This window comes from Schistocerca nitens, chromosome 1, assembly GCF_023898315.1.
Source record: "Schistocerca nitens isolate TAMUIC-IGC-003100 chromosome 1, iqSchNite1.1, whole genome shotgun sequence".
NCBI lineage: Eukaryota > Metazoa > Arthropoda > Insecta > Orthoptera > Acrididae > Schistocerca > Schistocerca nitens.
This window is the reverse complement of record NC_064614.1, coordinates 1,174,336,535-1,174,354,308: the sequence shown is the minus strand read 5'-3', so window position 1 is coordinate 1,174,354,308 and position 17,774 is coordinate 1,174,336,535. Positions and strand designations below refer to the sequence as shown.

Genomic DNA, 17,774 nt, shown 5'->3' with positions numbered 1-17,774 from the left:
AATTTCGTGGTGTATGAATCCTTCGAACAACTTTGGATATTACAACTTCACATCATGCTCGTGACCTCCCGCGCCTGTTTTGTGTTCAATTCATCCCTCTTAACAATCCTACGCGACCAGTCACCGAGGCGAAATGGAGCGACACGATCGCACGTATACCGTACAACCCTCCAGCGCAACACGCTTTCTTCAGCTAACTGACAACTGCAAGTTCGGCTCAGGAATCTGAACCTGGACATGTTGACTCTTTAGCAGAGGAAGATGGCGCGGACAGTGAAACCGAGTAAACAGACATGCTCCATTAAAAAGCCTCTTGAAATATCAGCATGACAAAAACTAGACGTTAAGAAATTTCGACATTTGGAAACAGTTAAAATAAATCCATAGATGAAGCACTGCTGAACTATTAGACAGGCTCAGTTGGTAGCTTTCTAGGTTCAAATGGCTCTGAGCACTATAGGACTCAACTTCTGAGGTCATTAGTCCCCTAGAACTTAGAACTAGTTAAACCTAACTAACCTAAGGACAGCACACACATCCATGCCCGAGGCAGGATTCGAACCTGCGACCGTAGCGGTCTCGCGGTTCGACTGCAGCGCCTAGAACCGCACGGCCACTTCGGCAATCATTTTAATTCGGTTTGTGGAACAAAAGTGCATAAAGGGAGCAGTAAGTGCAGACTCACATTTACTATATTATGTTTATGTTCTACAAATAAATTGCAGTTAAGGAGATTAAAAGACAGAGTGTTCCTTCTCAGGTATTCAGTTTCATCAAAAGTTTATACCGCTTTACATTTCACTAGGAGTAAATTTCTGAGAGGAAAAATGGTAGTCCAACTTTTAGGGACTATAAAAACGAATTTAAGGTACAAATAACTAAAATGTCTGTAGTAAACGTAATTATCATATTTCATTTGCACATTTCATCAAATGAATCACGAATATATGAAGATAGTAGCTGTTCTCGAAAGAACAGATACCATTGATGACCGTGGAGCTTCTCTAGAATAAATGATAATTAATTGAAACATCAGCTGCGCACAAGTGTTGATATACCTCGATGGGCACAGCTGAAAATGTGTGCCCCGACCGGAACTCGAACCCGGGATCTCCTGCTCTTTTTTTTATCATTGTGTTTGGTGATCCTTCCACTCAGTTTTTTTATTACAGATTTGTTCGCTTTCGTTCGCTGCATCTGCTCGGGGCGGACACCGTAAGACACCCGTTTCAGTTCGTTGTTGATCGATTAGCCCAGTTTTTTTATTACAGAAGGCACCTAACCTTCTGATCGAACACGCTGAGCTACCGTGTCGGCATCCATCTGAGCCACCGAGGACACAGGTGAATAGCGCGACTGCAGGGACTTATCCCTTGCACGCTTCCCGTGAGACCCACATTCCCAACTGTCCACAATTCTACATATATAATGTACCTAATAGATATTTGCCCATCCACTCATTACTCGCACGGGAAGCGTTCAAGGGATAAGTCCCTGCAGTCGCGCTATTCATCTGTGTACTCGTTGGCTCAGACGGATTTAGCGTCTGCCATGTAAGCAGGTGATCCCGGGTTCTAGTCCCGGTCGGCGCACACATTTTCAGCTGTCCCCATAGACGTATATCAACAACACCTGTAGGCAGCTGAGGGTTTCAATTAATTATCATTTATTCTAGAGAAGCTGCACGGTCATCAATGGTGTTCTTTCGTGAACAGTTACTGTCTTCATGTATATAGTTAAAGGCTACCCAGCCATTGACCTTTATCTGTGCGAATGCTCACAGGTTGCCCGAACTCTTACGGGAATCGCCAAAGTGTGCGCGAGTAATGAGTGGATGGGCAAATATCTATTAGGTACAGTATATATATGTAGAATTGTGGACAGTTGGGAATGTGGGTCTCACGGGAAGCGTGCAAGGGATAAGTCCCTGCAGTCGCGCTATTCACCTGTGTCCTCGGTGGCTCAGATGGATAGAGCGTCTGCCATGTAAGCAGGTGATCCCGGGTTCGAGTCCCGGTCGGGGCACACATTTCCAGCTGTCCCCATCGAGATATATCAACAACACCTGTCGGCAGCTGAGGATTTCGGTTAATTATCATTGAATCACGAATTATTGTAAAGCAAGAATTTACATTAATCGAAACGCAAAATCCTTCATTTCTCAGAACTAGGAAAAATTGAGTCGTACCACTTCGGCTCTCGGCGGCTCAAATATAGAGTGAGAGAGGGTGGCGAGGGGGGAGGATGAAAGGAGAGTCATGCTGGGAGAAAGAAGGTGAGAGGATGACAGAGAACATGCAGAGGTGAAACTGTTCTTCCCATGCCATATGCGGCGTTCCTCGCAAACACGTAAATACACACCGCGACTGGACGTGATGTAACTCAGACATCAGACGAGTGAATATGCGACTCCTTTTTCTGTGTCACCACAGACTGCGCGCAACTGCCTCCATTTATAATTGAGTAGCCGGACGTGTAAGGTGTGCAGTTGAGTCTTGCCGCATCAAAGCAAAACACAGAATTTCTAAATTTGTCCACCAACCTGGCGCTTTTGGCGATGCCGTCGTCTCAGATCAGAGGTAGTACAAGACCCTGAGTCTGCAGTTTCTGCTGTAATGCAGCAGCCAAGTAAGTGGCTAAGGCTCTCTCTCATTGGGATAATAAATTCCATAGTTTATGGGAATGCCATATACGCAGGTTTCCAAAATTAAAGCAACAAACTGCTAGTTCCCCGTCCTATGTCTAATTCACGATATAATCACACTAAATGTCAACATATGTCGTTACTATCGAGTTCTGGTCGGAAGATGGCATTTCAAATGGTTCAAGTGGCTCTGAGCACTATGGGACTTAACAGCTGAGGTCATCAGTCACCTAGAACTTTGAACTACTTAAATATAACTAACCTAAGAACATCACACACATCCATGCCCGAGGCAGGATTCCAACCTGCGACCGTAGCGGTTGCGTTGTTCCAGACTGAAGCGCCTAGAACCGCTCGGCCATCTCGGCTGGCGATGGCATTCCGATCAACGGACAACCACGCCAGCAATGACGTCAGGGCACCTATCAAGCGAGGTAGTGTTTGTAGGGTAGTCCCACATCCATAATCGCTGTGTACACAGTCACGTGTATAGAGAGCTGTGTAGGAAGTTACAAGAAAGGTCAGGAAACGGTTTAAAGAAGCAGATTGTAAGACTCGTAAATAGATATGCTCGATTGCAAATTGACACGTGCGGCAGTGAAAAACATTCGCGGTCGTGCAATCAAAGCGGATGGTCGCCCAACAGTCAATATGGGCAGCGCAAGTCGGTAATTGAGAAAAATTTAAAAATTACTGGAATGAAATGTTTGAAAAGGGGTAGCCGCCTGGGATCAGAGAGTTTTAGTACGGCACTTTGTAGCATCGTGCGCCGTTACAAGAAGTTAAAGTTGAAAATAAGATGACGAAATTCAAAGTCGAAGTGTTATAACGGAAAAAAATTGTAGGTTAACAGTTTTGTATTACGGTTTTTAGTGCACCATGTACGAGCCCGATATAGATTAATGGTTGACTGTCCCTTGTTTTACGAATCAACGTTTTGGGTAGTTCTGATGTTTTCATTTGCCATTTTACGGCCGTTATATATATATATATATATATATATATATATATATATATATATATATATAAAGACGTCATAGGAAGAGAGACTCACATCAGCTGCCTCGAGATTACAGTGAAAATGTGCCGCGGTTTTTAAAACTGAATCTCCAGATTTTTGTTTTTTGAAAGTTGGCAGGTATGCTGCATATATTTCGTTTTTTACTATGGCCATTGCATCAGACAAAATAAAATACTGTTGACTGATAGTGTGTGGTAGCGCGCGCCTGCAAGCGTCACTAATCATTCTTATTAATCAAAAATGAAGCTCACTTTTAAATGCGGTAGCAAACTTTGGTAACATTTCAGAAATAAAGTTACAATTTCCTAAACTCAGGTATGCTCTGCATTGCTCGCGGGTCACTACCTTCGACGCGCAAGGCAGTCCTTCCAACCTAACAAACACATCGGTCCCTCCTTGCACTTCTGAACCGTATAGCCAGAAGCCGACGGTACACGGAGCGATTCGGCTCGTTCTACGTACTCAGATGTTTTGTTAAAGTTAATATAAAATGAAGTTTTGATGATGCAGTGATAGTTCAGCATTAAATGGTTCTCCCCTAGTATCATGAACAAAGTCTGAATGGTAATTTAGTAGTAATTGGTGAACGAAAATATGAGTTTTGGCGTACTGACTGGAAGGTAATCCGTCCATCTTTTATTACGGAAGCCAATCATACGACAGTTTTGGCGCAATTTCTGACGATAGGTGTAACTGTAGCATCTGTTGCTCGTACCTCACTCCACTTTATGACGTCATGTGATAACCACTACATCTTCGCTCTGCTGAGACATTGCGGCGGCGTGGTCCTTTCCGTCCCATTACGACGTACCTGCACCTACCTGTGAACATTGTCTCAGCAGATCATCAGTGGGAAAGTCGAGCGAAACCTACTGTACTTCGACGTGAACCAGGCTGCAATTGAAGTCACTAATCTACGTTTCGGGAGAAAGTTTTCACACGAAATGAAAGGTTGGAAATTTTGTCCTCAATTAATATAGTCTGAAACTTAGGTGAACAAGTAAGTATCACTGCCAAGCCCGTGCTAGTCTTAGCACAGTCACTCACAATCCCTTTCACTCACGTTAGCAAGTTTGTGGTGTTACATTTCCCGAAAACGTAATAGCTACAAAAATACTGATTGTTTTTGATTGAGAATGCTCGCCAAATATTAAGTCTGTCGGTACCAAATGTAGTCACAGTTTTTAGCCACCGACATGCTCAATACGCCACGCGGAATATATGTCTTTTCTCGTCACAAAATTCACTTAAAATTCCGAAATTTCTACACGCCCATCGGAATAATTATGCCGTCACTTTACCACACTTTTGATGTATGAAACACTGCTAGATCGGGCAACTTATCGTTTCCATCGGAACTACCACTACACACGTCCAAACTGTTTCATGGCTAGGCTCCCACCCTTCTCTAGAATACTCCTTCTCTACCAGCAGAGAAAGGCGCGCGAAGAATATTTACTCAACAGCCAATAGCAAAACAACATTCTCCCGCGTCAGTCCGCGCTTTTCATCAATAACCAATCGCAAAATAGTAAATTTAACGACTGCACTTTTTACCGACGTAATTATCTAATATGCTGAAGTTTTGTTTATGCATAAAGTTATTTATACCTGAATTAACTTTGCCTTTACCATAAACTCACTTTACAAATCTATTCTACAAAATCCCCTTTGTCCATATCCATACTTCTTCGAAATGTTCCCACACTAAATCCTACTACATAACTCGTTAAACAATTATCTTCATATTAACCTTAAACCACACTCACGCATTATTCACACTGCTAAAACACATTTATAACATTTTACATACACAAAAAGACATAATAACACTTTATGAAAATACTAGAACAGTTTATGAAAAACATTCTATTACTTTAGTGCACTCTAGTGGACACAATCGAAACTAAATCAGTCACTTATCCAATATTGTCCTCTATTGGCTGATACATAAACTACGTGCGCGTCCAGTCTCGCGTCACCATCTGTCACTATCCAGCTCTGAGACACATCTCCCATTTAACCGCCTCCAAATGGTTCAAATGGCTCTGAGCACTATGGGACTCAACTGCTGAGGTCATTAGTCCCCTAGAACTTAGAACTAGTTAAACCTAACTAACCTAAGGACATCACAAACATCCATGCCCGAGGCAGGATTCGAACCTGCGACCGTAGCGGTCTCGCGGTTCCAGACTGCAGCGCCTTTAACCGCACGACCACTTCGGCCGGCTAACCGCGTCCAAGGCAGGATCTTTATACGGCGCTACGCCTCAACATGGAAACGTGGGAATAAAGCTTCTGATACCAGCAGCCGTAAATGTTACGTATCATTAATTGACTTCATTTGGCAAAAGAGGTGATTCGGCGAGAGACATGCGGGTCTGCCGGTTTGCTAGGCCAGGAGCTGGCCTTCTCACGGCTTTCTACAGTGACTCACAGCGGCGAGGAGCCAAAAAGAAAGATAGGGAAGAGGTGCGTGAGTGTGTTGTGGCGCCGTTAATATTTGTCGCATCCGCAGGCAGGCGCGGTCTCGGCCACGGCCTCTGAAAATAAATGTGGCGGCGGCGTCTGGTCGAATGTCGGACAGTGCGGGGTGGCATTACGCAACTGCCGAGGGCGCGATCCAACACTGCCTGGCTTCCATAGTGACAACGGTGGTGGCTGCAGCTGTAACGCAGCGTTACAACGCCGCTAGCGGCGAGGTGTCGGAGCAGTACTTACCAGTAAACACCAACCACAGATTCTTTAAAGAATTCACAAGCGTAAAACGTCTCACAAACTGTGTGTCGTACAGTGATAAAATTTCGCAATTGGAGTACGTGCAGTATTACTAGGTCCCCTGGCCCGGCAGGCAGCGCGGTAAGGTGGACATCGAACCAGAGGAGGTGTAGTGTGGTGTAGTTCTACAGCTTAAGCCTTTACACAACCGCGTACCTCACAGATCTATTAAGATACAGCTAGCGAATCACCAAATACAGAGATATGTTAACAGGCAAAATACGGCGCTGCGGACTCTGTGACATTCGCTTCAGAACTGTTCCAGAGATTCGGCAGGCAGCAGACCGCTCCATTCGCACCATCAACAGAACAGGTTCCGCTAATACAAACTCCGGTACACTACGCCTTCCACATCTCTGGCAACGGGTTCTACACAACGCTGGTGATTACTTTAAAGGACAGTAACAGGTCCAAACATGTAACTCTTTTGTATCGGTCGTGAATAAATAGTTGTCACTATTTAAGATCCAACCCTCGTAAAATATTGAGCCACCGTATTAAGGTGCTTCGAATTTTACTGTTGTGTGTACCTGGACTCCAACCAGACTGTGAGCTATGGTGCGTCTCTCGCTGCTGTTTAAAGCTGAGTTCCATTCCCCTAGGTCCTTTACATTTTTTTGTTTTTAGAGAGCTTGCTCTGGTGTTCAGTGAAACGCACATTCTATCGTTTTCTAGCTCTGGTGGATGAAATGGCCGTCGAGATCTTAATAAATTGAATGCCAGAACTCAAGCCATGTTTAAATTGAAACCTCCGTCCCTGTTTATTAGATTTTCTGACATCTTTATTTCGACAGACTCCTTAATTATGCTATCCCACGAACTTGGCGTTTACAACACGATACTGGTCTCACTGTATATTTCATTTCATTTATTCCGCTTAAGAAAACTCTAAATGCGGAGGGATGCGAACATATTTTACACCGTTGTGTACTACGTACAGCAGAGGAACAATTCGGGGACAACCGTAGTATAAGCATGTCAGTGCTATGTCTCAGAGATAATTTGGGCTTCTCTATTTATGTGGATTGTGACAGCAACCAACCTTTTTTCCTTGCCGCCCACTTTTTTTTCTCTCTGTTAGTAGTTTTCCTAATCGCTCTCCCGTTCTGCAGTGTTGGTGATTTATAAAGTAGGGAAGTAACGTTTTGTATTGTAGTATATTGTATTGTACACTCCTGGAAATGGGAAAAAGAACACATTGACACCGGTGTGTCAGACCCACCATACTTGCTCCGGACACTGCGAGAGGGCTGTACAAGCAATGATCACACGCACGGCACAGCGGACACACCAGGAACCGCGGTGTTGGCCGTCGAATGGCGCTAGCTGCGCAGCATTTGTGCACCGCCGCCGTCAGTGTCAGCCAGTTTGCCGTGGCATACGGAGCTCCATCGCAATCTTTAACACTGGTAGCATGCCGCGACAGCGTGGACGTGAACCGTATGTGCAGTTGACGGACTTTGAGCGAGGGCGTATAGTGGGCATGCGGGAGGCCGGGTGGACGTACCGCCGAATTGCTCAACACGTGGGGCGTGAGGTCTCCACAGTACATCGATGTTGTCGCCAGTGGTCGGCGGAAGGTGCACGTGCCCATCGACCTGGGACCGGACCGCAGCGACGCACGGATGCACGCCAAGACCGTAGGATCCTACGCAGTGCCGTAGGGGACCGCACCGCCACTTCCCAGCAAATTAGGGACACTGTTGCTCCTGGGGTATCGGCGAGGACCATTCGCAACCGTCTCCATGAAGCTGGGCTACGGTCCCGCACACCGTTAGGCCGTCTTCCGCTCACGCCCCAACATCGTGCAGCCCGCCTCCAGTGGTGTCGCGACAGGCGTGAATGGAGGGACGAATGGAGACGTGTCGTCTTCAGCGATGAGAGTCGCTTCTGCCTTGGTGCCAATGATGGTCGTATGCGTGTTTGGCGCCGTGCAGGTGAGCGCCACAATCAGGACTGCATACGACCGAGGCACACAGGGCCAACACCCGGCATCATGGTGTGGGGAGCGATCTCCTACACTGGCCGTACACCACTGGTGATCGTCGAGGGGTCACTGAATAGTGCACGGTACATCCAAACCGTCATCGAACCCATCGTTCTACCATTCCTAGACCGGCAAGGGAACTTGCTGTTCCAACAGGACAATGCACGTCCGCATGTATCCCGTGCCACCCAACGTGCTCTAGAAGGTGTAAGTCAACTACCCTGGCCAGCAAGATCTCCGGATCTGTCCCCCATTGAGCATGTTTGGGACTGGATGAAGCGTCGTCTCCCGCGGTCTGCACGTCCAGCACGAACGCTGGTCCAACTGAGGCGCCAGGTGGAAATGTCATGGCAAGCCGTTCCACAGGACTACATCCAGCATCTCTACGATCGTCTCCATGGGAGAATAGCAGCCTGCATTGCTGCGAAAGGTGGATATACACTGTACTAGTGCCGACATTGTGCATGCTCTGTTGCCTGTGTCTATGTGCCTGTGGTTCTGTCAGTGTGATCATGTGGAATTCACGGTGTTCTTATTTCAATTTCCAGGAGTGTATTAAACTGGGGACGTAGAAACTACGGAGAGGCTTCGTCCCGCCATAGCCCTCATTGGTTCACAACTCCACAACAGCCGGCCGAAGTGGCCGCGCGGTTCTGGCGCTGCCGGCTGGAACCGCGAGACCGCTACGGTCGCAGGTTCGAATCCTGCCTCGGGCATGGATGTGTGTGATGTCCTTAGGTTAGTTAGGTTTAACTAGTTCTAAGTTCTATGGGACTAATGACCTCAGCAGTTGAGTCCCATAGTGCTCAGAGCCATTTGAGCCATTTGAACCTCCCAACAGGCCACAGCAGTCCACCCACCCCACCGCCGCCCCACACCGAACCCAGGGATATTCTGCGGTTCGGCCCCCAGTGGACCCCCCGGGTCTCATACCAGACGACTGTGACCCCAAATGTTTTCGTGGTAGAGTAATTCTGGTGTACGCGTACGTGGAAACGGTGTCTGCGCAGCAATCGCCGACCCAGTGTAACTGGGGCAGAATTAGGAGAATCAGCCCGCATTCGCCGAGGTAGATGAAAAAACGCCTTAACCCTTTAATGCATAGTGTAGCTGATCAGCTATAGACTTCATTTCTTCGATGTATCCTATACTGAGCAACATTTTGTAACAAATTCGTTATGTAGTTAAGTGTATACACTCCACTGCAGCTGCTAATAGTTCATACCGATCGTAAATGGCAGGATGTACTGAACCCGTTCGACGATCAGCTGTGTGGATGTACTGACGCGCGAGTGTTTTGGCGGAAAGTAGGGCCGATTTTTCGGTGTTTGTGCACTGATTTGTGGGTTTGAAAATTACTTTTTTATTTTGAAAACGCAATTGGATACGGTGTGGACTGTTAATTCGAGTGTCTTTACGATAGATTTGAAATGAGGTCTGTTTTTGTGTTTGTAGGGATTGTCAACAATAATCCTTTGTTAATTTAATTAAAATTTTTCAATATTTTTTTCGTAATGTAGGCACCATAAACTAAACGTGGTAATTTTTACAGCTTGAAATAAAAAATCATGCATTTAAGAGTCAAAAACCATCCACAGGCTGGCCGGCACACCGGACCTCGGCATAATCCGCCGGGCGGATTCGTGCCGGGGACCGGCACGCCTTCCCCCCTCGGGAAGCAACACGTTAGACCGCGACATGGAAGTATTGTTCTATGTCTACGTCTACGTGATTACTCTGCTATTCACAATAAAGTGCCTGGCAGAGGGTTCAATGAACCACCTTCAAGCTGTCTATCTACCGTTCCACTCTCGAACGGCACGCGGAAAAACGAGCACTTAAATTTTTCTGTGCGAGCCCTGATTTCTCTCATTTTATCGTGATGATCATTTCTCCCTATGTAGGTGGGTGCCAACAGAATGTTTTCGCAATCAGAGGAGAAAACTGATGATTGAAATTTCATGAGAAGATCCCGTCGCAACGAAAAACGCCTTTGTTTTAATGATTGCCACTCCAATTCACGTACATGTCTGCGACACTATCTCCCCTATTTCGCGATAATACAGTAGGAGCTGCCCTTCTTTTTACTTTTTTGATGTCATCCGTCTGTCCCACCTGATGTGGATCCCACACCGCACAGCAATACTCCAGAATAGGGCGGACAGGCGTGGTGTAAGCAGTCTCTTTAGTAGACCTGTTGCACCTTCTAAGTGTTCTGCGAATGAATCGCAATATTTGGTTTGCTCTACCCACAATATTATCTATGTGATCGTTCCAATTTGCTTTAACTTGCTGTAACTGTGCTTCATAAATTTTATAATTGTTTACCAAATATTTCATGCCAAAATTTTATGAAAACTTAATGAAAATATTTTTAAAACCATTACCACCTACCGCCCATCACGAAAGCTGGAAGATAATTTGAAGCTGAATTTCTTTTTTTTGTTCTGTTTGCAGCGATCGCGATGCACTTCTTCTTCCTGGCAGCGTTCTTCTGGCTGAACACGATGTGTATAAACATATGGTGGACGTTCAGGTGAGTCTCATTGTGTTTATATTTCTCTAACTGAGCAAATGATACGTTTATCTGCATATTCCAGTACCAAGAAAAGTATGGAAGTACGTAGGCGAAATTTCCGTACATAAAATTAAGATTCTTTTTTTGTTTAGTCTATGATAAACACAACGAATCAACTCTCAAGCAGCTGAATCGAGATATGGAGAGGTATTTTGATACCTTAATAGTGGCAGTTATGGGGACACATAATGAACATATTTCACATGTCACTATACAGGAAGGGCGCCTTCAGCATGAACATGTTTCGTAGCCATCTTCACAAGTAATTCTGTCTCTGCATTGAAAAGTGTGAACTTCAAATCAGTAACGTCTTGATGTCTATTCCGAAGCAGATCACAGACTTTATCAGGATAGCAAATCCCAGTACGGAACAAAAGTAAAATCTTGCAGAATTACCACAAGTCACTTCTGCCCTATCCCGACTTCATAAATTACGCTACTAGAGAATCCTGTTTATGGTTGCAGTTCCGTCAGGGACACACGTTGGTACTGAGATTCTAGATCAATTCGTTTAACGCTGTCTCCTGTGAAACTATGTCTGCAGTTTTTACCCTTTTCTCTCAAAAATGGACTTCAGATGCAGTCACGTAGCTAGATTGCGATATGATGTAATACCGCGCGGTACTCTCATCATTAACAGTAGCAACAAACATACCAATCAGCAATTCACACAGGAACGAAACTTGTCCCCATCTATTGTCCTACACTGCTGCGTTCCCATTCGATGTTCAGTAGATGCCTCTGGGAGTTGTCTAATGTCGCAAGCAGTATTCTGTTAATAAATATTTGTCAGACAGTATTGAATTAATGCCATTCTACGTAAATATAGCAGTGGAGGGTCAAAAACAGAGGAAAATTGCAAAACGCCTTTCCCTTTTAACAAGTAGCGCTAATGTGTCGAGGGCAGCACTTTTACTTAAACCTACCGAATATCTGAAGGGAAGAAGAAAGTTTTGAAATCTGATATTTTATAGCCAGACAAGTGGCAGTCTCTCCCGGTTGTGGTTGGATTTAGTCATTTATGTTATGGTATCGTCCAGAGATCACAGTGCCACAGCAATGTCGACAACGCATGCCCCTACCACAGACGGTAGCGAATGTTCACTGCAATGCGCAACGAGGTGCTCCTGAAGACCTCGCCACCCCTCTCAGCGCACCAGTGACGTTCCACTCGAAGTCAGTATAGACTGATGAGCCAAAACATTATGACCACCTAGTGATTAAAATTCTTCTGGGTATTAAGCCGCGTCATTGCTAAAAACTAACAACAACAATAAACTAAAACCGACGTTTCGTCCGAATTGCAACGGTCCTGAGGACCACCTGCTTGATAGCTTGTTTGTCCGTCTTTGGAACGAAACACATCCCTGATTCTGCGTATCAGGGATCCGACAGCGTGTCGGTAGGCGTGTGAAGGTACGTGGCATTAGATACCTACGCACAGGTCATGTAATTCGCTTAAATAACGGGCCGATAATTTGCGTACGCGACCCAGATGGGTTTCATAGCATTTACATCAGGAGAATTTGGTCACCGGCAGACCATCGTGAGTTCACTGTAATGCTCCTCAAACCACAGAGGACGGTTATGGCTCCGAGACATGGACAACTATACTGCTGAAATAGGACGTCGTCATAGGGGAAGACATCAGTCATGAAGGGATACAGGTGGTCCGCAGCTGTCAGCGTGTCTTTCATTACTACCACAGATCACATGCAAGCGCAGGAGAATGTCTCCCATAGCCCTGCTTCCATCAGTCTCTGTCCGTGGCGCGCTGCACGTCTCGACCCGTCGTTCACCTCAATGACGGGGTTTGTGGAGACGTCCATCGACTTAGTGTAGCAAAAATGCGATTCGCTCGAAGTGCCAACACGTTTTCTTTGATTGACGGTCGAATCCCGATGGTCCCATGTCCGGTGCAATCGTAACTGACGATGTCGTTTGTCAACATGTGAACACGTAGGGGTGATGTGCTTCGGAGATCCATGTTCAACAATGTACGATGAACGGTGTGGCTCTGAAACACTTGTGCGTGGACCAGGATTGTGCCCTTTCGGCAGCGATGCCATAGATCACCATCTATCCTACTTTACAGAGCACACAAGCCGCCGAACCCCACATTCTGTGAAGAACAATTCAGTGCCTAATGGTAGTTTCACTGTTCTCCTACTCTTTCCGTAGACGCTCACGACAGTAGCACATGAACAAACGACCAGTTTCGCCGTTTCCGAGATACTCGTCCACAAGCTCTGCGTAATAATAATCTGCCCTTTGTCAAAGTCGCTTATCTCAGTGGATTTCCCCATTTGCGGACCAAATCTTCGGGAGGGTGATCCCCCGTCCGTGTCTGCTGTGCTTACATACAGGGTGTCCCACTCGAACCTCCCTGATTTCAAAGACCCAGGAAAAAAAAACCACAGTAGATACTACAATGAAAAATGCACCACATTATAGAGCATCTCAAAGAATTTATTTATCATCAATACACCTCTACATGTGAACCATTTGTAGCATGAAGATTATCGAGTCTGTATTCAATTTCTTGCCAAGTTCTTTGTAACATTCCCCTATTATTGTTGCAATCACATTAGTGATACAAAATCGTCAACTTTGGTCGCATACACGCAGTCCTTCACGGATCCCCACATGAAGAAATCAAGCGGCGTAATGTCGGGTGAACGTGGTGGCCAGGCAATGGGTCCTCCGCGTCCGATCCAACGATTGGAAAATTTCCTATCCAGGAACTTGCGAACAGCCGTTGATCAATGCGGCGGAGCTCAATCTTGTTTAGAAATTATGTTGGGTTGCAAGTCTTGTATCTGAGGGTACACAAACTGCTCCAACATGTCCAGATACAGTGACCCATTCACTGTTTGTTCCGCAAAGAAGAACGGTCCAACAATCCTGTCGTGCATTAGCCCGCACCAGACGTTTAGTTTAGGGCTATCACGAACATGTTCAATGACAACTTGCAGAATTTGCGAACCCCAGATCCGAATATTATGCCTATTAACCCTTCCTGATAGATGAAAGGCTGCCTTATCTGAGAATAAACATGTTTCTAGGAAGCAGGCACCATATCAATACACTGCAGCATATCCGCAGCAAATTGTTGTCTGCGTGGTTTGTCGTTTGGCATCAGATGTTGCAGAATTTTCACTTTGTAAGCACACGTACGAAGCTGCTGGTGAACTACACGATGCAATGTTGGTCGAGATACACCAAGTTGCCTAATTGCTTGGCGAATTGACTTACGTGGGCTTCGGAGAAACGTTTGCCTGATGTCCTCCAATGTCTCTTCTGAAACTCTGTAACGTGCAACACCAGAATGTTTCAGAACACTTCCTGTTGCCAGAGCGCATCGCTAGCTCCTGCTACTACTAAGGCGAGTACACCGTTTGCTTCTTACATATTTTACAAACAGCAGCGACTTATTTTCAGTTATCTGTGTAATTACTAGTTTATTTTTGTAATTTCTTGCGTGTTCGAGTGCTTACTAGGTAGAACCTTTTATTTCAATAACAGTGTAGTGTACAGTACCGCCATTGCTATCGACCGTTGTATCGACTCTCGTATCGTGCAGGCTTGTATGTTTGGTTAGAGCAGCTCAGTCAGTGTCAGTTAGACCGTCAGCGAGAGCGCATCGCTAGCTCCTGCTACTACTAAGGCGAGTACACCGTTTGCTTCTTACATATTTTACAAACAGCAGCGACTTATTTTCAGTTATCTGTGTAATTACTAGTTTATTTTTGTAATTTCTTGCGTGTTCGAGTGCTTACTAGGTAGAACCTTTTATTTCAATAACAGTGTTTTTGTACTTATTTGCTGCGCTTAGCTTTTAAATAGTTTTTCTGGGAAAACCTAGCGTAGTTTTCGCGTCTCGTATTTCAGTGAGTGTTTCTTGATTATCAGAGTAGCTCATCAGAAGATTATCTTGGGAATTTGTCACCGTATAGAGTAGGGTAAACATAGTCATGTGTAGGGACTGTGGTTGTTGTGAGCGGACGCAAGGAGAATTGGCCACTCTTCGGGGACAGGTGGAGGCTTTGTCTGTTAGGCTCATCGAGCTCGAGGCGCAGGCGTCGGCTCGTAGTGGCGTTGGGGCAACTGTGGTGAGACCTATGCCTACTTCGGTGGCCTTGGAATCACATGGAACCCCTGATGTCGCTGCGTCTTCCGGCAGTGAGCATCTTACCGGTCAGCCATCACTCCAGGGTGAATGGCGGACAGTGGTGGGCTCGCGCGTGCCTGGCCGAAAGGCGAAGGTGGGATCTGGCCGCGTGGCGGCTGCCTTACCCCTTTCCAACAGGTACGGGGTGCTTCCTAGTGGTGATGACATCGTTTCCGAGCCACCACAGGATGCCTCGCCTGTTGGGCCAGTGGCCGATTCTCCGGCAAGGTCCCGACAGTCACAGAGGGCGGGCCTATTAGTTATAGGGAGCTCCAACGTTAGGCGGGTTATGGAGCCCCTCAGGAAAATAGCGGGTAGGTCGGGGAAGAATGCCAGTGTGCACTCGGTGTGCTTGCCGGGGGGTCTCGTCCGTAATGTGGAGGAGGCCCTTCCGGCAGCTATTGAACGCACTGGGTGTGACCGGCTGCAGATAGTAGCACATGTCGGAACGAATGACGCCTGCCGCTTGGGTTCTGAGGCCATCCTTGGTTCCTTCCGGCGGCTGGCTGATTTGGTGAAGACAACCAGCATCGCACGCGGAGTGCAAGCTGAGCTTAATATCTGCAGCATAGTGCCCAGAGTCGATCGCGGTCCTCTGGTTTGGAGCCGTGTGGAGGGTCTAAACCAGAGGCTCAGACGACTCTGCGACTATAATGGTTGCAAATTCATCGACCTCCGTTATTGGGTGGAGAACTGTAGGGCCCCCCTAGACAGGTCAGGCGTGCACTACACACCGGAAGCAGCTACTAGGGTAGCAGAGTACGTGTGGCGTGCACACGGGGGTTTTTTAGGTTAGAGGGACCCCCCCTTTGGCGAAACGATAAAATACCTGACGGCTTACCAGAGAGAACATTATCATCGTTGATAAAGAACGTCCGTCCTCAGAGACCAAAAACAGGAAAAGTTAACGTAATATTGGTAAACTGCAGGAGTATCCAGGGCAAGGTTCCTGAATTAGTATCTCTTATTGAAGGAAATAGTGCGCATATAGTATTAGGAACGGAAAGTTGGTTAAAACCGGAAGTGAACAGTAACGAAATCCTAGACACAGAATGGATTATATACCGCAAGGATAGGATAAACGCCAATGGTGGAGGAGTATTTATAGCAGTAAAGAATTCAATAATATCCAGTGAAGTTATTAGCGAATGCGAATGTGAAATAATCTGGGTTAAGTTAAGTATCAAAGGTGGGTCAGATATGATAGTCGGATGCTTCTATAGGCCACCTGCATCAGCAACCGTAGTAGTTGAGCGCCTCAGAGAGAACCTGCAGAACGTCGTGAAGAAGTTTCGTGATCATACTATTGTAATAGGGGGAGACTTCAATCTACCAGGTATAGAATGGGATAGTCACACAATCAGAACTGGAGCCAGGGACAGAGACTCTTGTGACATTATCCTGACTGCCTTGTCCGAGAATTACTTCGAGCAGATAGTTAGAGAACCAACTCGTGAAGCTAACGTTTTAGACCTCATAGCAACAAATAGACCGGAACTTTTCGACTCCGTGAATGTAGAAGAGGGTATCAGTGATCATAAGTCAGTGGTTGCATCAATGACTACAAGTGTAATAAGAAATGCCAAGAAAGGAAGGAAAATCTATTTGCTTAACAAGAGTGATAGGGCACAAATCGCAGAATATCTGAGTGACCACCATCAAACGTTCATTTCTGAGGAAGAGGATGTGGAACAAAAATGGAAAAAATTCAGAAACATCGTCCAGTACGCCTTAGATAAGTTCGTACCGACTAAGGTCCAAAGCGAGGGGAAAGATCCACCGTGGTATAACAATCATGTACGAAAGGTACTACGGAAACAAAGAAAGCTTCACCATAGGTTTAAGAGTAGTCGAATCATAGCTGATAAGGAAAAGCTGAACGAAGCGAAAAAGAGCGTAAAGAGAGCAATGAGAGAAGCATTCAACGAATTCGAACATAAAACATTGGCAAACAATCTAAACAAGAACCCTAAAAAGTTTTGGTCATATGTAAAATCGGTAAGCGGATCTAAATCCCCTATTCAGTCACTCGTTGACCACGATGGCACCGAAACAGAGGACGACCGAAGAAAGGCAGAAATACTGAATTCAGTGTTCCGAAACTGTTTCACTGCGGAAAATCGTAACACGGTCCCTGACTTCAGCCGTCGCACGGACGCCAAAATGGAAAATATTGAAATAAACGATATCGGAATTGAAAAACAACTGCTATCACTTAGTAGCGGAAAAGCATCCGGACCAGACGAGATACCCTTAAGATTCTACAGTGATTATGCTAAAGAACTTGCCCCCTTTCTATCAGCAATTTATCGTAGATCTCTGGAAGAACGTAAAGTACCTAGCGACTGGAAGAAAGCACAGGTCGTTCCCATTTTCAAGAAGGGTCATAAATCAGATGCGAATAATTATAGGCCTATTTCACTTACGTCAATCTGTTGTAGAATAATGGAACATGTTTTGTGTTCTCGTATTATGACGTTCTTAGATAATACAAATCTCCTTCATCATAACCAACATGGATTCCGCAAACAGAGATCATGTGAAACCCAGCTCGCCCTATTTGCCCAAGAAATTCACAGTGCCGTAGACACTGGC

At 45.8% G+C, this 17,774-nt stretch overlaps 1 protein-coding gene across 1 annotated transcript in view; it reads left to right on the top strand.

Annotated features, from left to right (window-relative positions):
- LOC126238974 (probable G-protein coupled receptor Mth-like 1) overlaps positions 1-17,774 on the top strand; it is a 563,627-nt gene that overhangs the window by 472,333 nt on the left and 73,520 nt on the right. Inside the window, exon 3 of the mRNA XM_049947825.1 lies at positions 10,888-10,966. Coding sequence (XP_049803782.1) covers positions 10,888-10,966 — 79 coding nt within the window. The remainder of the gene's footprint in view (positions 1-10,887; positions 10,967-17,774) is intronic.